General features: G+C 34.2%; 3 protein-coding genes across 3 annotated transcripts; 1 reads left to right on the top strand and 2 right to left on the bottom strand.

The window, feature by feature from the left end:
* The first annotated feature begins 535 nt into the window (after positions 1-535).
* Positions 536-8,195, top strand: LOC132303756 (cell division control protein 2 homolog A). The gene is made up of 9 exons (XM_059801155.1): positions 536-693; positions 1,798-1,844; positions 1,932-2,116; positions 3,728-3,848; positions 4,558-4,731; positions 5,587-5,750; positions 7,119-7,206; positions 7,307-7,360; positions 7,806-8,195. The coding sequence occupies exons 2-9, from the start codon at positions 1,836-1,838 to the stop codon at positions 7,893-7,895; spliced, it is 885 nt and encodes a 294-aa protein (XP_059657138.1). The 5' UTR covers positions 536-693; positions 1,798-1,835; the 3' UTR covers positions 7,896-8,195.
* Positions 8,196-9,095: 900 nt separating this feature from the next.
* Positions 9,096-11,800, bottom strand: LOC132303757 (auxin-responsive protein IAA26-like). Its single transcript, XM_059801156.1, has 6 exons — positions 11,594-11,800; positions 11,188-11,466; positions 10,342-10,604; positions 10,100-10,247; positions 9,839-9,903; positions 9,096-9,372 (listed from the first exon to the last, which is right to left on the bottom strand). The coding sequence occupies exons 2-6, from the start codon at positions 11,400-11,402 to the stop codon at positions 9,353-9,355; spliced, it is 711 nt and encodes a 236-aa protein (XP_059657139.1). The 5' UTR covers positions 11,403-11,466; positions 11,594-11,800; the 3' UTR covers positions 9,096-9,352.
* A 5,575-nt stretch (positions 11,801-17,375) lies between these two features.
* On the bottom strand, positions 17,376-19,921 carry LOC132303758 (histidine-containing phosphotransfer protein 4-like). The gene is made up of 6 exons (XM_059801157.1): positions 19,761-19,921; positions 19,044-19,174; positions 18,846-18,914; positions 17,935-18,006; positions 17,713-17,785; positions 17,376-17,630 (listed from the first exon to the last, which is right to left on the bottom strand). Exons 1-6 carry the CDS (start codon positions 19,818-19,820, stop codon positions 17,604-17,606), a joined length of 432 nt encoding a protein of 143 aa, XP_059657140.1. The 5' UTR covers positions 19,821-19,921; the 3' UTR covers positions 17,376-17,603.
* Positions 19,922-23,361: the final 3,440 nt, after the last annotated feature.

A 23,361-nucleotide genomic window follows, 5' to 3' on the forward strand; every position in this document is an offset into this window, starting at 1 on the left:
ATCATTTTCTTTTGATTATAATGGAAGCAAAATAAACAAATTTTTTTTAATGCTTTATATTATTTAATTTCTCGCTTTTAGTGAGCCAAACTAAATACAATTCTAGAGTATCTTTTCTTGAAAATAAAAGAAGGTAAAATACAATATTGGAAAGATTGATATGATATCTCTTTTTTAAAAAAAATAGAGGGTTAAGAGCTAAGTCACAAAAAGTGGAAACGTGAATAAGAGTGAGAACGAATTCGAGAGCGAGAACATAAAGACAATAGAATTAAATCTTAAATAATAAAAATTTAAATCAAAGCACACAAGAGTGTAAAAACAATACCCGTTAAAAAAGATGGTGTTACTTAAGTTGAGATTTCAGGTTTCGGAAAAGTGTTTGCTTTAACTTCAAAAACAAACTATAAACAAAAAGAAAGGCACAAAAGATAAAGAACGAAGGGAAAAGGGAAAAGGCAAAATGGCAAAAAACAAAAAAAATAAAAAAAGCGCCAAAATGACTAAATAAAATGCGCGGGCGTCTAAGTAAAGTTTTTGCATTAGTAATTTAGTACCACAATAGTGAGTGGACCAATGGTTGACTAAGGCGAAGTGGTTAGGGTTAGGGTTCGATACTGATCTAATACATACAAAACCCCATCTCTCTTTCTTTCTCTCTCCCCAATCCATTCGCTGTGATCGTTTCTCCAGGTGAATCCTTTCGTACTTTTTTCTCACCTTCACCACATATGTTCCTTAAATTTCTTTCGTATGTCATTTATCTCTATACAAGTGTGTGTGTTTATATATATATATATGTATGTATGTATAGTTGAGAATAGTTTATCTGAATGTTAAAGATCTAATTCGAGTTGGGTTTTGTTTTTCATTGATATTGTTTTCTTAGATACTGTAATAGATCTGTTAGGGAGATCAGAACTGTAGAAATTTATGGACCTTGTTCGACTATATGTTTGCATTTACATATACAGACTCTTGCAATATTCAAACACTTCTTTATCAATTCATATATTCATAATTGAAAATGACGAGCCTTGATGTCGCTTTATTTGTAAAGGAAGTGACATTGTATATAATTGTGCTAAATTGGCCATGATAATTTCAAAGACGGTCGTTCATTTGGTGTTATTACTGTTATAATTGCAGATGGAACTGTTTATAATATTTTTTAATTTTTAAATAAATCTAGGCAATGTTATACCGAGCAATTCATGAAGTGGTTTATTTTAAATGTGGAATGACAACTATGAACGAACAAAATGGCGTATTGTGGCACAATAAAAATTTATATGTTTCCTGCTCTGCCAGAGGACTTAACAGAAATGAACTTTGTGCATTACCTTCGTCAGCATCTAAATTCAAAGTAGAGAGAGTTGCTTTCTGGGTTTTTTAATTGTTAATTTCTACAGAAGTTGGTACTTGTATTTCTGCCATTGGATTGGGTCCTTTTAATTGAAGTTTATGCTTCCTGTCGATTTTCTTCTGCTTCCGTTCACTTCTCTCTCTCTCTCTGTCTGTTTTATTTTTTCTATTATTATTTTTTTTTGGATTTTTTTTTTGTAATGTTTATTAGTTTATGTCTTACTTGATTATTGTGAGGTGGTGCCATCTTCTATTTTTTTTTTGGGCCTATCATGTTAGTGGTTATACCATATCTTCTGTTACTAGTTTGTGGACATTTTCCTTTTCCAATTTATTGTGTGTTCAATCACTTGTTTTTACACACTCATATAAATTATTATACTTTTACTTACATGACGCTGTTGTTCTGTATTTCCTTCCACTCGGCTTTAGATATTTCTGTTGATTATTGAGCTCTTTGACGTGGACTGATGGACCAGGTAAAAATTTCTCATTTCTGCATGAAATTTAGTCATTTCTCAACAATTTTTGTCATCTACTATATGTGATTTTTATGGCTATTGCAGTATGAAAAGGTTGAGAAAATTGGTGAAGGAACCTATGGGGTGGTCTATAAGGCCCGTGACCGTGTAACCAATGAAACTATAGCTTTGAAGAAGATTCGCTTGGAGCAGGAAGACGAGGGCGTGCCAAGCACAGCAATTAGAGAAATTTCTCTCTTGAAAGAGATGCAGCATGGAAACATTGTCAGGTATGACACCACCATATGGTTCTTTTATTAATTAGAAAGGGTGGCAGATAAGATAGAGAGTGAAAGGTATACTATATTTTTTGATAAGATAGAGAGTGAAAGATATGCTATATTTTTTGTTTGCTGTGGTAAGACTGTTATTGGCATTTTGCATATAAATGGATGTGTGTACATATTAGGCACTCTTTTCTGGTTGATGAAAGAATTAATGCAGAAGAAATGAAAAGCATCCTTCTCTCGAGAGATGCAACAAAGATCTCTTGATTTGAGATGGCACACCAGTGACCTAAATTTAAGCTTTTCATCTTCGGAAAAAAAATACATGCAAAGAGAATTTCATCTTAGGAAAAAGAATCCATGCAAAGAGAATTGCACACAGAGAGACACACATAAACACAAATGCGAGAGAGAGAGAACATGCATGCAAAGAGAATTTTCGCCTTAGGAAAAAGAATTCATGCAAAGAGAATTGCACACAGAGAGACACACATAAACACAAATGCGAGAGAGAGAGAGCATCACAATGACACATGGAGTTAGACTAACTGGTGACATTCAATATAGCTGTATAATGAGTTATTTACTCCAGCTAATTTTAATGTGTAAAAAATACTTTTGGTTTCTAATCATTAAAAAGAAAAAATTTAGGGTGGTGGGACAGATTGGATTTTTTTGTTTTTATGAATCAAAATGATGGAGCTACACATCCTTGCCTTTGGAGGCAGGTTTATAAGGTGACCCAAGTTGAGAGCATTGGAGGAAGGCTCTTGTTGGGTTTGGTATCCTTTAATAATTATGTTTAACAACTAAGTATAATGCTCAAGAAAAGATGGTGAGTTTTCCATCCAGAGGCTTGTCAATAACTGAAGTAAGTTTCTCTGCATTGTGCAATTTATTATTTGCATCATAAGCAACTGGTCAATTGAAGTGTTACGGTGATTGGTGGTGAAGCAACTAGTACTAATTGAAGCGTTATTATGATTTTTGGTCAAACAACTAGCAACAAGAAAACGTCCTGATTAGGAAGCCACTTTCACCCTGTCAGGTGATTTAACTATGCCTATTAATGTAGTATACCATACTCTTTTGTACCTAAAATTCTTTGCCAATTAATCTCTATTTTTATTGAATTAGGCTTCTACCAGACCCTAAGCACAGCACAGATACTTGAACTGTCAGATTTATCAGATCGTAGTTAATAGAAAGCCCCCAGACATTTATCATTTTTTTCTATGAATGTTACTTTTTTTCATTGACTCTTAAATTGTTGACACATGCAAGGATATTGGTGTGCTGTTTGATGTCTAGCACGAATGTAAAGTGCCATTTATGGAAACTTTAAGGAAAAAAAGGATGAAGAAAGGAGGTACAAGGTAGAGGCCAGATTGATGTTTTACATGGGTATTTGCCAGTGTATTTGACATTGATAGATTTGATGAAATACGAACAACCCTTCTGCTTGACTAAACCTATTAGAATGAATTATGCAAATTATATCTGTTTTTTTTTTTTTTTTTTTTTTGGTGTGTGTGTTAGATTACTAACTGTTCTTCTTTGACGTTTTTATGTATGAATTCGTGCTAAAATGTTTCATAAACATGTGGTTTACAGATTACAGGATGTAGTGCACAGTGAGAAGCGCTTGTATCTGGTTTTTGAGTATCTGGACTTGGATTTGAAGAAACACATGGATTCATGTCCAGAGTTCTCTAAGGATCCTCGTCTAATAAAAGTGAGTGAGACCTTCCTGCCCTTTGGAGGTTGGTGCATGCTGTGCTTCAAGATTAGAAAAAATTGGTTGGATACATGAATGATATTTTTTGTTTTCCATGATTTTGGAAATGCATGGAGAGAATATGGTGACATTTTTTAATATAGATGATTAATTCTGGAGTTTAAGTGTACCCCATCTCAAGACATACAGAAACTCTTGTAGAGATTTTTGGTACTGACATAATTGTAGTTCATTTGGTAATAATTTTCCAACTGTAAGTAACTGAAATTAGTTTTTATTAACAAATTATTTTAGTTTTCTATCTACAGCCAGAGTCTGAAATGGCTAGGACCTGAACTTTTTATTTTATTATTATTTTTTTATATAGAATTGCGTCAGGTAGGAACAGCAGACTTGCACTCCTTAAAATGTTTGCATCATTTTTGCTGAATTGTTGAATTATTAAGCTAGCAAAGAGAAATGTTTTCTGCAGCTATAACTGAATTTTTTTTCCTGAACTTATATTAGTTATATTATCTTAGGTTTCACCCACCCACCCCTTCTCTTTCTGATGGATGCGAGATTGAATGCATTGTTCCTTTGGTAGAGCTTTCATTATCTGGATTTTGATCTAAATGTGATGATGATCCAGATCCCTTGGGCTACTTAAAATTAAATGCGATGAAACTTAAATTAGATGCAATTTCATTATTTTTTCAATTTGCAGATGTTTCTATATCAAATACTTCGTGGTATATCTTATTGCCATTCTCATAGAGTTCTTCATCGAGATCTGAAACCTCAAAACTTGCTGATAGATCGCCGTACCAATGCACTAAAGCTTGCAGACTTTGGATTGGCTAGAGCATTTGGTATTCCTGTCAGGACATTTACACATGAGGTACTAGGGTGCATCATCTTGAGGTTTGCCCGACATTGTTATATTCCTAATAGCATCTCCATAAATATTGTTTATCCCTTGTCATACATCTTTTACCAGTAAAACTCCACGTGCTATGCACATTTAAACAGTTAGAAAAGGTTTCTAAGTTATCCAAGGACAATAATAAGAAATGTAAATTAAGATTATTATCTCACAACATGATAAAGCAACATTTAAATATCCATAATACATCTGAATATGTGACTTATTATTCATTAAAAATTTTATATAGAAATGAAAATACTATTGACATTTATATAGTAGTATAGAATAGATTATTACACCCCATCCCAGATTTTCCTTCTGTTTTTCTAATCTGTATATATGCATATGAATCATTTTGCTTGTGTATATATAATAAAAAATTAGGTCTCAATTTTGAAGAGTGATGACCATAATCAAATTTAGATTCATTTCAGACAAAAATGTAAAAACCAATAAGAAGTTAGAGACTTAGAGTTATATTCGGCTATTTAATGATTGAACAGGTCTGAGGTTGTTTGTCTTAAACTTTGCGAGTTAGAGATTATAATTAATCGTGAACAACTCAAATAGCATCCTTGTTCAGGGCTTAAATGCCCTAATAACCAAACCACGCTTTGAGCCACAGTTGTAAAGCTCGTAATAATTTTGTTGAGGAAATAAAATTTCAAATTTTTGGTTGAATTTTGCTTTTGAGAAATAATGCTCAATGCACTCTCCTGTATGTTCTTTGTTTCCCACTAAGTTATCATATGTTGAGCAATTCCAATGACGGATCTTTTCAGTTGGGCTATTGTTTCCATGTCGGGCACTTATTGGTGTTCTTTCCAGGTGGTGACATTATGGTACAGGGCACCAGAAATACTCCTAGGGTCTCGCCACTATTCTACTCCTGTTGATGTGTGGTCAGTGGGTTGTATATTTGCTGAGATGGTGAACCAGAGGCCATTGTTTCCTGGGGATTCTGAGATTGATGAACTATTTAAGATTTTCAGGTTTTATAGCTTTTAACCACATTTATTCTTTTGTTTCATGGAGAGCATCCCATTAAAAGTCTTACTGTATTAGCGGCAAAACTGTACAAGTGTTTTGCATCAATACTTTGCTATACTTCTGAATTGGCTTTGCCATAGAGGAATAAATAGATGAATGAATGCACCACCCCCCCCCCCCCCCCCCCCCCCCTTCTCCCAAACACACACACACGAAAAATAATAATAAAGAGACCCTTGTGTAAACATTTAATTAAGTCATGGGCAGATACCAATAGGCCATTAGCCCAATGGTATAACCTCTCCTCCCTCAAGGGGAGGTGAGGGGTTCGAGCCCTGTACTGGCAATTTGTGAATAAAATAAAATAACAAATTCATGAGCAGATGGTCTGAAACCCCAATTGCTCATCAAGAGTGCTTTAGACCAGTGATCTTTAAATCTCCTTGTGAAATTTGACTTTGAACCGGTTTCTTTTAGACATCTCTCAAGCTCACCCCTCCGAAATGGCAGGTAATACCACTTAAGGGTGGATAGACCATCCACCTAGTGCCACTACCCACATCAACTAAAACTGGGCTTAGCATATAATTCAATGAATTTCGGACTTACAAGGAAAAAATAATTCTGCAATGACTTAAATAGTTTAAAGCTGGTGATTCCTATTATGATAATATTTGTAATTTAAGGATGCAGTCATCTTGAATTTAACTGTAAAAACAGTTGCAGAACTTTTTTGATAAGGTTCAACTCGAAACCCCCAGTATTGTTCAGGCTTAAACCCCTACTCTTCTTGATAGAAGCAGCAGCCTGGTATAATCACATGATATAGTTTAAGAGCAGAACAATATTGGGTAAGAACATAATCGCAAAAAGTTTTAAGGAGCCAACATTGTTGAGGCTTCAACCCTCACCTTTTTTTTTTTGTTTTTTTTTATTTATAGAAAAAGCAGCCTGGTATATCAAATTCTCATTCTTATACTATAAATACTTTTGAAGTCCTCTTTTAGCATTTTGCACACCTTGTAAGAATCCTATGCACATGGTGTTCATTTGGAACAACCCAAATATTTAGTTGGTCCCTTCTTACTCATATGTAATAAATAATGATGTTTGGAGAAACTTGAATTGTTTAGGCTTCAGATTACTTTGAATAGACCATGGCTCAAAGTTCATTGAATTGCTGTTCTTTGGCCGTCCCTGGCCCTCTTCCAATCAAAAAGAGAAAAAAAAAAAAAAAAATGGAAGGAACTGGAAATTATGATTGAAATATCAGTAGCCTGGCTTTATAGAAGGTGTTCAAGGCAATTTTTGCTATGTGCTATGCATTGTATTTCCAATCTATCTATTCATGTATGCTCTTTTCTGTGAAGAGTCTTGGGAACTCCAAATGAGGATACATGGCCAGGAGTGACATCTTTGCCTGATTATAAATCTGCCTTTCCAAAGTGGCCGTCCAAGGTGATTCGGTTTTGGATGTTGTGACGCTGTTCCTTTGATCTTCTTGAATATTCAATATTTTTGGAATTGAAAGATTCACCCAGTGCTGTGTACTTTGCAGAACCTAGCAGCAGTGGTCCCCAATCTTGATTCAGCTGGTCTTGATCTTCTTAATGTAAGTTGAGAATTCGATATGTTTATTTAGAATTGCATCCCGCATTGAGGACAAGATGATGATGCCAAAGCATCCATACCTGTTAGAGAACTTGTCATTTGGTGTCTGCTTTCACCTATTATCATCAAACTGGTTTAACCTTCCTTTTGTAAAAAGACCTCCATTGACTTCTTCTCTGTTGGCCTGCAGCTCATTTATTATATCCTGCCTGTTATAGTATCTTCTTACTGAATATTGTATAAATAAATATATCGTAGTTTTGAAATCGATCTTTTCAACCTCCCTCCCCTCCATTATCTAATAGTAACCGACTTCTGTTGTCTACTAAGTTATTGTGGCCTTGAGCTCATCGCTACTTCATAGACAGTCACAAACAACACTTACAAGAACCATTACCTCTATCTTGGTGTTCATATTGCTAAGTTATTGCTATATTCTTTTCCAGAAAATGCTTTACCTGGATCCGAGCAGAAGAATTACAGCCAGGAGTGCTCTTGAGCATGAATACTTCAAGGATATTGGGTTGGTAGCTTGATTCCCTGCACTCAGGCTGAAAAAGTGTATATCGATATGTAGCATTCTATGGGCTTTTTTATTCTTTTTTGAGAAATGCGTGTTGCTCTCACTGCAATTATTATTATTTTTATTATTTTCTCTTCTCAATTCAAACTACATTGAAGTGGTTTTTTGACACAGCCATTATGAATTGTCTAGTTTATTGATGCACGTTGCATTTTTTTTTTTTCTTTTCAATTTCCTTGTATCCATCATGCTCTTTGAAAGACACAATGGGTGTGGTCCCTTTCTTGAATGAATTACTTTGGGTCCTTTTCTAGATGCTCGTCGTACTGTTTCGTTCTTTCTTTTCTAATCAGCTGGAAGTCATTGTGTCTGGTACTGACTGTTCTCTTTTCAAGGACAGAGGTGACTGCATTTTAATTTTCATACGAGGAGATTTTTGATTCTGTACTGAATGTGCTGTTTGATTTTCCTGGAAATTTCAAGATTCTATTACTTGTATCTACTGCAGAAAATTTGACCTGTTTTTGGCAGATTTGTTTACCAAGCACCAAACAATAGAAGAACTCTTAAAGGGAATCCTAACTAACAAAAAAGGGGTTGGCCCAGTGTCCGTCACTTCAATGTCAGGGGAAGTGCCTGTCACTTCAAGGTCAGGGGAGGGTTAGATGTATGCAGTCTTATCTTTATAGAGAGTGTGCAATAGAAGAACTTTTAAGGGAATCTTAACTAACAAAAAAGGGGCTGGCTCAGTGCCCGCCACTACAAGGTCAGGAAAGGGTTAGATATATGTTGTTTTATCTGAAGAACTTTTAAAGAAATCTTAACTAACAAAAAAGGGGTTGGCTCAATGCCCGCCACTTCAAGGTGAGGGAAGGGTTAGATGTATGCGGTTTTACCTTTGCATATAGAGAGTGTTTTTTGATTGAATAGGTCATAAGAGGATTCTAACCTTTTAGCATAAAACCAGAGGCTTGTTACAACCAGTTTTTAAAATAGACACGCACATCCACAACATGCCCCTTGCGGGGCTCGACTTGCCCTTCATAGAAGAGAGATCATACCAATTAATGAATTTTGAAGGCAACCAAATCATACAAATCATTTTCATCATAACACAAGATGCATTACCACTGTTTTGAGTCTGTGCTTGTGCCTAAGCTCTTCAAAATTGAACTGGACTCATTTGAAAACATGCCAAAATCCATAGTGACAAAATCAAGAGAAATTAAAACCTAAAGAGGATTCCATATATTACAATATAAGAGAGACAATATTACAATAGAAGCAAACTATCAATACCCAAAGATTTATTGTTTTATTTTTTTTTACAAAAAGAAAAAATGTTAATTGCAAATTACATTCTCTTCTCTCACAGTCAGTACACTAATAATAGGAATCTTAAGCCAGGTCTTTGGACAATGGAAATTTCTTTTTGAATCTTCTTCTTCTTGTCATCTCATGCAGGATCAATCAACACCTTTTGCAGCTCACTGAGCACATACAAAGCTCAATAATCAGTCCAAATTGTGAATTTCTCTTTCAATTATAAGTAGGAAATGAAATGAAAAGTATCTAATGCTATGTTTGACAGCACCGAATCGGTGCCTTGGTATTGGAATTGAAAAAAATTTAGTACAAAATTTGAACTAAATTTCCTCCCATCCCAAATCCAAAGCACTGATTCCGCTCTCCCAAACATAACATACTAAATTTGTAATCAAATCCATAATTTAATAATACATAGTCCCAGTCATATCTTATGTACATAATCCATATCCAAACCATGCAATATATGGATATTCATTTCATGCCTGAAAAAATAGAGTTGTGTCACAGAGTTCGAGAGTCGAATACATGATGAAGTCATATATGTAAGAAGGGGGTGACATCATGATGAAGTCATCATATTTAATGACTTTCGGTTTACTTATTATTGATCTAAGAAATAAAACTCACGATGTAGAGTGGAGAGTTCAGATGTCTTCAAAACGCGCAGCCTCTTCGCTGTAGATACAAACATGCTTGAAAAAAAGAAAAAAGAACTTTGAAATTAATGACGAACAAAACTAATAATCCAATAAGATAAAATTGATTTTGACATGGATTGTGAGTGAATTGTCAAGGAGAGAGAGGCCAAACACAGCTTTAGGTTAGGTTACAAAATGAACAATATTTTAGGAAGAAACTAAGCTTGCTATGCGAAGGTATAGTGCTTACTGCCATGGGACATCACCAACAAGCATCCTGTCTCCCTCACTATCCTCATAAACAAGAGTATAATCTCCATTTCCGTCCAATAATCCGGTGATTGCTTTCGTTTCCTCCCTCTCGTTTTCCCTTGAAGAGGGAGAGGAATCACTTTGAGCTTCAAAAACAAAAAAACAAAAAACACATATTATCTTAAACTACAAATCAACATTTTCAAACAGTTCCAAGTATGATTAGTTTTTGTAGATTACCTGCAAGAAGACCTCTGAAGAGCTCATCTACAGCTGAGGAGAGTTGTTCATAGTTTTCATAGGCTTTGAGATCAACTTTTCTTCCAATTGGAACTCCATCCATATTGATCTTCATAAACAAACTGTTTTTGAGATTTTCAGATTTTCCATCCTTTGGCACACCATTTGGTGACTCTGGTGCTGCTTTCGGAGAGCTGCTGGCTCCAAGATTCTTCCGAAAGGAGCGAATTGGAGGCCACCCCACAACCGGAGCTACCGCGATTCTGCATGTGTTCATGAGTAAATCATCTGCTTAACTCTTTAATCAAGCTGATTAATAAAATAAAAAACATAGAAAGTTGAAATTTAATCGCGTTTTGGGAGCCTAAATAGCTAGGCCCATCTTTTTCTCTCTCTCTCCCTACCACTCTCAAAACCTTGACCTGAAGCTTGAGTTAAGAGCCAAAGCCAAATTCAGAGGTAGATTAGGGTTTAGACCACATATATATATAAATTGCATGCCAAAGAGAAACTATTAATATAACTCATAATTTTTAAATTTTATAAATTACATAATATATAACACAGAAAAGATATTGAATTGAATATTTTTGTTAGTTGAACTGAAATTTTTTCCATTATTTGTGTGTGTGATTAAAAAAAAAAAAAAAAAAAAAACAAAACAAAACACTTTGAAAGAGAGAAGGTCTTGGATTGGAAGGGCAAAAAGTTAAATTATCAAAGCTAAATTTTGTTAATTAATAATAGTTAAAGTAAGCAAAAGCTAATGTACTTTTGGGACTTACAAGTCACTCCCAAGTCCTATCAAATTAAGATATGATTAAGTAGAAAAAGAAAGTTAATTACCTTTTCTCTGAGCAATTGGGCACAGCTGAATTTGCATTAACAGTAGAATTACTGTTAATCAACCAATTTCTCTCTCCTACTAAACCTCTTTTGGTTCCACATGAATTGATATTGTTGTTGTTGTACATGGAAGAAGTGTAACCAAGAGAGAGAAGAGCATTGTCCTGATCTCCTCCTGGAGGGCCAAGTCTCAGCTCTAACTTTTTATCCTCCATAATTTTCCGGGAAAGTTGGAAGGAAAATGCAAGAAAATTAACAGGATGGAAATAAGATTCCTCCCTAGGAAAATTTCAAGAGCACAAAGTCAGGACAACTAATGAAACAAAGTGGGAATCACTTGGAAAATGAAATACCAAGGAACAACCAAATATAGAAAAGAGAGAGAGAGTGAGTTTGGATTAAGTACCTTGATGACAGTACTAGAAGCACTTGTATTTGGAGAAAGCAATATATTTTCCAGGAAAATGAAACCCAAACACTATATAAGGAATCTAGCTCAGAGAAGAGAAAGGAGGGGTGGACTAAAGAGAGAGAGGTGTGATAGTATATGTAGAAAGAGAGGGCATTTGAGAACTGTGTGTGTGTGTGTGTGTGTTGATTTCTGTTTGGATATTTTGAAAGTGGGTTCTTTTCCCTTTCTCTTTTCTCTTATGTAGAAATTAGTTTACAAAAAACAGATTCCTTGGCCTAAAACCACACTAGATTAGTAAATATGGAAAACAAAGGTTTCTACAAGCAACAAAAACTGTACATGCATTATACATGGAACCTATTCATCACATAGACACGTGTAGTTAAACGAGTTTAATCATCATACTATTTATATAAACAAATTGTTGGATCAAACGTAAATATTGTGTCAATTTGAGTCAACATATTGTGACTCAAACGTAATTACCTAAATTCAAAACTCACTTTATACATATCAAGTAATATAATAGAAGACGACGTAGATGTAAAAGAAAAAATAGTGCATATATTTTGGGAACTAATGTTAACACTCCACATTTGACTTCAATCACCCTTTTAATTTTAATAATTAAAATGAGAAGTTTACCCTTCATTTCTTAAATGAAGTATATAGAATTTATTTGGAAACTTGATACAAAAAGAAGGGCAAACAGTAATTTCAGTTGCTAAATTAAAAAAATGGAATGCTAGAAATCAAGTGTGGAGTGATAAAATCAGTTCCTTTATTTTTTTCTTGTTTGACATATAATTAAGTATATTTTATCTTTAGTCTTTTTTATTAAAGGGTTAAAATCATAAAACCCCCAACTACTTTTAAATTTTGATCATAAAACTTTAACCTATTTCAAAAAATCTAAAAAATTCCTACACTTTTAAAAAATGATCATATTACCCCAATATCCGTATCCAACCTCTTAATTGGGCTATGAAATGACACATTTAACTTTATTATTTAATGTTAAATTAAAAACTAAAAATTATATTTTAAAGAGAAATGGGTGAGAGTTTGAGAGAAGGGGGAGGGGGGGGGGGGGGGGGGGGGGAATAATTTTTAGTTTTTAATTTAACATTAACTAGTAAGGTTAAATTTGTCATTTCATAACTCGGTTAACGGGTCGGTCACCGATATTGGGACAATGTGATCACTTTTTAAAAGTGTAGAGATTTTCTGAAACAGGTTGGGGTTTTAAGATCAGAATTTGAAAGTAGTGGGGGATTTATTATTTTAGCCCTTTATTAAATTGTCACATACTATAAATAAGTTAATCTAAAGAGTTGGCTCAAGTAGGTAAGTCACTTGGCCTGGTATATCAAGAAGTATTAGGTTTAAGATTTGACTCATTTTGAGTGCAAACAATTTTTTGAAGGAGGAAGTGTGTAAGTTCCAATTAAGAAAAAAATAAATCAGTTAAATCGCATGTATAAGTGTGTACAAGTCCGAAGTAAGTACTGGCTCCAATTTGAAGTCGAGAAAGTATTACACACTATTAATGTCTCACGTCTTCTAAGGGAGATGTTTGATGACATTTATATGCGTGGATATGCACCACTCAATCATGTAGATGTACTTTGAGAAAAAACTGACACAACAACACAAGCCCATGCAGGTTAGGCTGGCACCCTATAGAAATATTGGAGGGGGGGGGGGGGGGGGGGGTTTGAAGAAAAATATGAGCATCGAAAGGAGAGTATGGCCAATATTTACACGGTAAGTGGGTTGTGATTAGTTTGACTTTTCAAAAATTATCTCAATCCAATGGTTAACACAGCAACACAAGCTCATACAAGTCAGATCAGCCCCAGTCGGAATTTGTGGGAAGGTGATTTGTCCCATATCGCCTTGTAAACACATTTTGAGAAAAATCGTGAATTCTGAGAAGAGAGCGTGGACAATATGCATACGATGTTGACAGATCATGCGTGGTTCGACTTTTCACATATTCAAAAAAAACTTCCTCAATCCCGTGGTTAATACAGATGTATTAAAAGAGATTAGTTTAAATTCTCCTCTTTGATAGCAATACTTTATATATATATAAAATATTATATATTCTAATTTGGCATTCCTATTCCCCAGTAGTGAGTGTTATTACATTTGGACTCTAAACATTGAACAATTTTACATTAGACCCTGTGAATCTGTGGTAGATATTCCTTGAACTAGTGGGCATGAATATGATGCGCATGCTATCCGTGTTTGAAGGGTTGTTGGGATACTTTGCGTTTTGTTCCTTGGTGCATTAAGAGCTTTCCATTTGTTTTCAAAGGGAGCAATGTATGTGTTCAATGAACATATATTGTGTGTATGTGTATATAAGTATATAACTATACATATATATATCAATTCATGGTAATCATGATGAGCACAAGTGAAACTTGGCACACACCAATGTTGTTTAGTGGAGGACCCCAACACCGCACTAATACCTCAAGATCACTCTGTCTTGGTAGAACCCAACTCATCACTTTTCAAGAGCTTTTTTGGACCTTTATTCCCTTTTCTTCTTTGCCCTTTTTCTTTTTCTTCACTTATTGATTGTCATGATCATTAACGTTTTGCCTACAAAACTTCCAACCATTGCAGCCGTCCCCTCTCTCTCTCTCTCTCTCTCTCTCTCACACACACACACACACACACACACAACAATAGCATGCTTGATTTAAAAGATGGTGACTGTAATTATTAGTGGCATGTTATGGCTTAGTTACATCTAACATGTCCTATAATCCATCAATTCATTGCATTTGTGATTTGTGACAAAATGTTATGGAATAGGGCGAATTGCAAAAAAATAAAAAAATAAAAACCCTTGACTTTCACCCGTTTACAAAAAATCTCCCTTATGAATATTTTAAACTAAAAATCTCCCTCAACTATCCCGAGGGGTGACTTTAACTGACGTCCGTTTAATAAAAATACACCATTACCAAATTACCCACGATTTCTTAATTTTTTTTGGTGACTGCCTAAAACGAATTTTATTTCTATTTGTTCACGTTTGGACTCAATCTTTACAAAAGTTATAGAATTGACTCGCTGATTTACACCAAGCGAATCAACCAAAATGGGCATTGAATATGTTCATTTACACCAAGTGAATCATCCACCGACTTTCAGTATCATTCGTCTTTCTTATGCAATTCACTCACTCGCATTAATAGCTATACGAAGATAATGCAAGTTTGGACTGAAATTTGAAGATTTACAGTTTGGGGTTTTAAACCCTAAATTTTGAGGGGTTTTTTTTTTTTTTTTTTTTCATTTTTTTTGGTTTTTTTTTTTTTTTTTTTGGTGGTGGTTGTCCCTTTTGAGAAGAACACAACACAATTATTACTTTTAGTAAGATTGCTATAATCATTTAACTTTTATGCAAGCTCGTATAAAATATCCTTTTATACATAAACATATAATATGATTTCATACTAATTTAAGATGATATTAGGAAAAAATTATCATATGGATATGATAGGATAAAAAATAAAATAAAATAAAATAAACTTGACTTAAAATATGGTTTCATATTGATACGATAAAAGTAAATAAAATAAATTTGATTTAATTTTCACACACGTATATAGTATTATAGTATATATGATTCAATTATAATATTGAAATACTCTTTATATTCAACAGCGCACCTGCATAAAAATATATGATTCAATTATAATATTGAAACACTATTGTATGAATAAAACAATATGAAGAATTTGTTGACGTGACGAGAGAGTAAATAATTTTTTTTAAAAAGCCCTTTACTGTTAAGGGGCAATTTCGTCCAAAAAAATGGCTCAGCAAATTATTTAAACGAACATCAGTTAAAGTCACCCCCTCAAGATAGTTGAAGGGGATTTTTTGCTAAAAATATTCATTATGGGTGTTTTTTGCAAACGGGTGAAAGTCGAAGGGGGGTTTTTTGCCATTCGCCCTATAGAATATGCATAGATGCTTACTATTTTCTAGTTTCCGTGTGCCTTCTTTTTTCTTTATAAATTAAGGATTCTTTTAAACGGGTGCTGCTTTTATGTTCTATGCGCATTTCTGTTCCACCCTACTCTATGACTTATACTCCATTTGATTGGAATGATGGAAAAATGGATGGAAGTGAAAGGGGGAGGGATGGATAAGACATCCCTAGGGAAGGGAAGATATCTCCCTTACTTTTTGTTTAGTTGGATGGAATAGATTGTAGAAAGGATGGATAGAGTGACATTTTTTTTTTCTTTTTTTAGTTGGAAGGAAGGGAAATAGAGTTTTTGTATTATTTTTACCAATATACCCTCATTAACATAATAGGGTTTAACAAGAAAACTGTTGGGAAGGTTAAAAATGAAAATTATATATTTGTTAGTTATTATATATCCATCTTTCTTTATCATCTTCCCCCCATTTTTTATGGATAGGAAAATACGAAGGAAAGAGGGATGCTTTATCCCTCCTTAATTACTCTCTTTCCTAACCAAATACAAAGAATTCTAATGCTTTTGGGTTTTATCTCTCGCTCTCACTCCAGCTTTGTTTGATTTAGCTCACACTTGTATAACTATACTAGGTAGATTATTTGTTTGGGTTGCATTCTAAGAAAAATAGGGACACAAATATGGTGCCCAAGAAGGATTAGACATAAGAAATCTTTCATGGCATTTAAGTTAATTGTTGTACCTTTTCTAGTAGTAGTGTTGGATCAACATCACCAAAGACAAATAACGAACAAACACATGCATGTGGGTCCCACAGTGGGTGTTTACATTTTTTCCCTCACTGATCAATTTTACTTGGAAGACCTTGCATTTTATTATTTAATGACTTATCCTTGTAATTTTAAAGGCTTAGCTACATGACTGTTTGAGCTGAGTTTACACCGTCGTGAGATAAATTAGTTTTACTTTATTGATAACAGTGTCGCAATAGTAATCCAACTTAGTATGAGAGGAATCGTTAATTCGTACAATTGGTCATCACACTTAATTGAAAAGTCAATGATGTGAAGCTATCGTATTAAGTGATACTTGTTTAAATCTGTGTGTGTGTGTGTTTGTGACAATAATACTTCCTCTGGTTGGCTTGTGATGTAATGTATAGTATACACTATTTGTTAGCCGACCATTACCCTCTCCTGGAAGGTATATATCATGGCCAACCCTATATATATACCACACACACATATATAACTTGAGGCTTGTAGGTAGGGAACAGGTAGTTAGACACTGTAGTGCCAAAAACGAACTATTGTTATTGAAGTAATGGTGACTAGGTAAATATGTGTGTAGTCTGAGCCAATATGATTACAACCCTGAATATAGACCAAATGGGCCAAAAAGATGAGCCCACTATGCCAACAGCCAATAATTTCTAATGGGCTTAACCAACCAATCAACATCCATTATTACCAAAACCTAACATCTTGAGTCTTGACCAAGTAGCACTGTGAAAAGGAGATAGGGTTCTTTATATATATATATGTATTAGTCATAGTGATCCTCTTATTGATCCTCTTATTCAACTACTTCGACCATTTCCGAATACCTTAAAGCATTTTCAAGTCGTGTGAAGAATCTTCGATCATAGGAGTGATTTCGATCCGGGAATAGTTGGGCCCTTTCGTCATTGGGCCCGGGCTTCGCGAGCCCACACTAAGGACCCACATTGTTTTAGCCCCGCTATTCTCACCCTCACCATATGCATGGATAAACTTGGAGGATCAACCACAACAACATAATAAATCATGGAAAAGCTAAAGTTGCATGGATATCATTTGTAAGGTTTAAACAACCATAAGTTACATGTGCTAACATATGAAATGTGGTGTTATTTTTTATTATTATTTTTTTTTGAAAGGTAAATGTGGTGTTATTTGATAAGTGAAGACTTGTGCACTTAGATAGTACAAATTCACCACAAAGGAGTCTCTTTATCTTCATCATCTCTCTTACTTGGCACTCTCAGTTTAAGCTGGATGGGCTTGTCTTGCCAACTGAAAAAATAATGTAACAATGAGCCACAGATATATATATATATATATATATATATATGCAGAGAGAGAGAGAGAGAGAGACCTGAAAATAAGTTTCAAGATTCTTCCTAAGAGTTGCATGCTCTTGCTTCACTTGTTGGAATGATCTGATGCATCTACAAAATAATGCAAACCAAAATGCATAGTTATTTAGACTAATTGAATCATTTTTCCAACACATCACACAGTACACACACACACACATCTATGAGATAATGAAAGTATTGGGACCAATTCAATCCTGTAAAATATGAAAATAGATTACCCTTCAGCATTTCCTGACTCACAGTACTCCCTGAACCTTGTGCATTCAATCTTCACCTTCCTAGCTCCAATGCTGTTAAGAGTTGCATCTTAATTATGTTATCAATAAAAGAAGAAGGAAAATAAATAAATAAATAATGCACATCCCATATTCATTTCTTGATGTTGAATGTTGGTGAATTCATGTCAAAACCTTTAAAAAAATAAAATAAAATAAAAACCCTTTTCTAGGTGGAGAAGTGAAATGACACTCTCAGAATAAGAGTTTACATTACTAAGGTCCATAAGTTAGTTGTTGTTTTTTTTTTGTACATCCCATTTGAAGACAAAAGGTGAGAATTGTGTGGTGCAACATATCTTTATTTACTTTTTTTATTTTTTTGAAAGGTGGAATATATCTTAATTTAAGATAATATTGAAGAGCACCATTGAATAATGATGTCTTTTCTTTTCTCTAGCGTGGCACACGTTTCCAAACACGTGTGTCACACTAAGTCCGAAACATATATATTGTCGGTGACCCCAAGATAGTGACTTCTGTTTCATGAGACGACGTTTGTTAATTGTTCTATTCTTTAGTTTTGGATAATGATTCAAGCAAAAGGACCAAGATTTTAGATTGAGCTTGGCTCTCAATTATTGTAACCAGATGAAGACTGGTTGGTCCTTAGCTCAATTTGAGCCATAGTCCAAAGTTTATAGGACCCTAGGAGTTGGGACAACCACTTTCTAGGTGTCAAATGCATTTAATTTAATGCATATCCACACACACACACACAGATATATATATATATATATATATATATATATTTTTTATAAGCACTTTTATTTATTTATTATTATTATTATTTTTTTTTTTTGTTATAAGCGACGTATATCTAACTTTATATTTGGAAGTGTAAGTTAAGTTACCTTGAGCTGCTACCCTTGAAGTGATGCATGTAATCATCCAGCTTGCCAAAATCAAGAGGATACTCCCCCCTGCATTCAACAATATATACTTTGTATATTATTAATAGTTATTGCTATTATTGTTTTCATCATAGTTATTGCTATTATTGTGAGGACATTGTTGAAATTGTAATGAACACAAAAATAAAAATTACTTACAGTGCCTGTTCTATGTTTCGGATCAGTCTAGTCGAATTGCTGTAAAATAATCGCACAGTTTCCTCCACAAAGTTGGGGTTTGTATCATCTTGCAAGTCCTCCAGCTGAATAAATTGCTCGTCGAGGTATCCCTATATATATATGTGTGTGTGTGGATAAAGAAAAATGCATAAGACCAATTTAATTTCGACATCTGAAAACAGTTTTCAAGAATTCTAAAAATATAAAAAAAAAAAAGTTTAACCCAATCTTTGCAAAAAAAAGAAAACTATTTTCATAATATATATATATATATATATATATATATATATATATAAATTATTGTTTGAAGATAGCCCTATATCACATTTCACTTTTAAGGAAAGTAACTTTTGGCCATGCTTTTAAAGGTCTTTTTACAAAACATTTGATTGGTTGCACACAACCAAACAATAGACCAAAAATAAAAATAAATAAATAAATAAATAAAAAAAGAAAAAAAGAAAAGAGAAGAAACATAACATCTTGATGTCCCATAAAAGAAAAAGAAAAAGAAAATATTCTGAATGGGGTATTTGGATTGCAATCTCAAAGTGGCGGAGAACATGTCACATAAATAAAAATGCATTTATTTCATTACGTGTCAGCATTTAATCAATCGACGATTTCATGTCATCGATAAGGCTCAGGCATGAGAGTTTGTTTTCCGAACCTTTAAGGGCAAATAAGAGAAATTACCTGATCAAAGAAGGACCTCCTCATGTAGGCAACCTGGCGTTGCAAGTGACTTCTGTCCATCCTTCTAAAGTTATAAAATGTGAGAGAAATGAGGAACACAATTCAGGTCTATGAATAGAGCCTTCTTATAAGCTGTGAAATATATACTTGCATATATGTTAAAAGCCAAGGTATGCATGGTATTTATAGGAGAGAGTTGATGAGAGAGAAAATGAGAGAGATAAAAATCAAAATATCATACCAATAACTAAAAACGATTGTGTCATTTTCCAAGCATCAAAAGATGCCCTGACAATAACCTTTTCAAAAATTGTGTCTTCTTGCAGCAAGCACAGTGAATTTTTGTAAAACTCTTGTCTATATGAGGTGATGGCCGGTTTCTAATTTTGGCATAAAATTAGGATTAATTGGTAAAATCAGATTTAAGGAAGAAAGGAAAATTAAATTTATTATAATTTATTATAATTATTATTATTTTGGCAAATGTAACATATGATGCCTACTAAAGGAATCAAGAACCTCTCCATTGTATTGGATATTTTAAATTGAGGATGTGACATAACACATCGAGTACAATATATTACGTTGAGATATATAAGTGTCATATAACATGGCACATTGAAAAATCAAATAAACACTGCCAACTTGGCCGAAGACGACCCAACAAAGTAGCCGCATGGCTTTTTGAAAAGTCAAAAGAAGGCCCGCGTGGTCTAAACCCTTGATACAAAAAACTTATCCGCTTAAGCCTAAAAGAAAAATCTGACGTCATGTCAAGTCATCAAACCTTGAAAGTACGGCTCTCGAGTTCAAAGAAAACCCTGATGTCACGACGGGTCATCAAGCCTCGAGGATACAACTCTCGAGTCCAAAGAAAACCTTATATCACATTAGGTTACCAGACCTCGAGAGTACAACTCTCGAGCCTAAAGAAAACCCAGACGTCACACTAGGTCGCAAAATCTCAAGAGTACAACTCTTGAGTCCAAATAAAACCCTGAAGCCAAGCTAAGTCACCAAACCTCGAGAGTATGACTCTTGACTCCAGAGAAAATCCTGACGTCCACGCGAAGTCACCAAACCTTGAGAAGATTGACTTTTAAGTCCAAAGAAAATCTTGACACCACGCCAGGGCATCAAACCTCAAAAATACCACCTGCAATATGTAGTGCCTCACAGCCTCGACTCAAAGTCACCAAATATAGGAAATGGTAATGGTAGGACCTTTTCGTATTTACGACTACTATTTGGGACACTTAAAATGATTATGGATTAGTGGATGAAAAGTTGGACGATGTCTGACACAAGTATTAAGTCTAGCCAATGGGATGGTGAAAGAGGCCTTTACAATCACTATTAATGTTCCCACTTAGGACCATTAATGTTTGAACCACTGCCATTGTTGTCCAACCGAATACATTTAATATCTGCATTAAAGATTTAAAACACCATGCCACGCCACTTTACGACATGGTGAAATGAAGGAATTGACCCCTTGGGTATTTGGAGGGATCATAATCTAAAGGACCAACAAGTGGAGGTCAACTAGGTTTCACCCAAAGAACTTAGGACTATGAATACATGCACCCATTGCAAGCATTAAAGGCAGATCAAGCTCACACAGTAACTCCCATAACAAGAAGAGAGACACATAGACAAACATCTCTGCCATTGGATAGTCTACTTCTTCTAGGTCCTCGTATTTGTGTTTGATATTTTCATTTATTACATTTTATTTAGTGCTTTAAGAAAAAATCATGACAAGATGTAGATAATGCAACATCATTAAATCAAAAATACATTATTTTTACATCGTTGTTGTTGTATGATCGACTTAATTATATTAGGGATCTCATTTCCCCCCAATGAGCTGCACTAACAAAATCACATCCTTTGCAATACCACTTAATGACGCCATGTTTGGCAGTTTGAGCTTCATTTCTGAAAGTGCTTTAGTGTTCCCCTAGGCACGCGCCTAACAGACAACGCCTGGTTAAAGCACGTGCCAACACAACAGTAAGAACTCCTATGCCACGTCACAATCTGTGAGGATGACCTGCATCAATAATCCACCACATTCAGTGCACTTACTTTTTAATAAAATTATTGTGTAAAGGTAAAAATATTCTTTTATTCTATAGGATTGTCAGGTTGGGAATTTCACAAAACCTTTTTTCCATTACACCAAAAGCTTAAGAATTGCAACATCTTAGATATTATGTTTGGGATTATTTAATCCGCGCTTTGGATATGAAATTAAGGGAAATTTAATTTAAATTCTAGACACCGAATCTTTGAATTATATTTTCTCTAATTTCAAATTTAAAGCGTCAATTCAGTACTCCCATACGTAACAAGATTGTAATTATATCAAATGATTTCACAACTTTTAAAGACCCTGCTGTCTTTTGCTAGGATTTATGTGACTTGTCGCTTGTATTCACCGATAAGTTTTTGTGATAACATTACAAAAATGAAATATTACTACACAGATAATATATTGTAACCGTGTGCGCATTTACTTGAACTACACAAGTAATAAATATATACGCACATGATTTTCTCATGTTGGCTAAAGAAATATGCCAAAGTATTCACAAATAATGGGCAATAAATTAAGGGTACTTGGAATTTCAAAAAACATATCTCATCAAAATCTTTTCTCAACTATACTAACTGAAATCAGATGAAGTATGCCAATTACATATACTAAATGGTGGTTTGCATTGTCCTACCAAGAAATGATAACATATTTACAACCAAACAAATTATCAAACTATTTTTTATTTTTAAAATTCTTTTAAAACATAAAAACGTTATCAGGAGAACCAAACCAACCTTACCTTCAACTTGTGAATATAAAAATTTCCTTTTACAAAAGATAAGATGGACACACATTTTACTCACGGTTGGCCGAAGAAATATGCCAAAGTATTCACAAATCACATCAATATAGTGAGCATTGGTATTGATCTCTCCTCCCTGGAGGGGGAGATTGAGTGTTCAAACCTTGCTAAGGGCAGGGTCCGTGTGTGTTTACTTAAAATTTAAAAAAATATATCACATAAATCTTTTCTTAACTAAACAAAGTGAAATCGGATAACATACGCCAATACATATGCTAAATAATGTTCAAATCTATTGGTTTGCATCGTCCACCAAGAAATGATAACATATTTTCAACCAAATGAATTTTCAAATTATTTTTTGTTTTTTCCGTTCCTTTAGAACATAAAAATATTATCAACATTATCAGGAAACAGAACCAAAGTTGCCTTACCTTCGACTTGTGAATATAGAAATTTCCTTTTACAAAGGATAAGTTGGACACACGTTTTCCTCACGTTGGCCGAAGAAATATGCTAAAGTATTCACAAATCACATCAATATAATGACACATCATCATCCATCCCTTTGATACCTTTTCTTGGCTCCATGTCACTCCCATCCAAGGGAAGAGCTCAAAACTTTCAAGTAATCCAGTGGACGTAGAATCTTTAAAATAATATCTATAAGGAGTCTGATGCTAGTATCCAAAACTGAATTTCATATGGTGAATCAAAGTATCTGCACACACCAGCTAAAGGAATAAATTCTCTGT

The sequence above is a fragment of the Cornus florida genome, unplaced genomic scaffold, assembly GCF_030987335.1.
Source record: "Cornus florida cultivar Cherokee Brave unplaced genomic scaffold, ASM3098733v1 CherokeeBrave_3.0.0_Hap2_Chr04, whole genome shotgun sequence".
Classification (NCBI taxonomy): Eukaryota; Viridiplantae; Streptophyta; class Magnoliopsida; order Cornales; family Cornaceae; genus Cornus; species Cornus florida.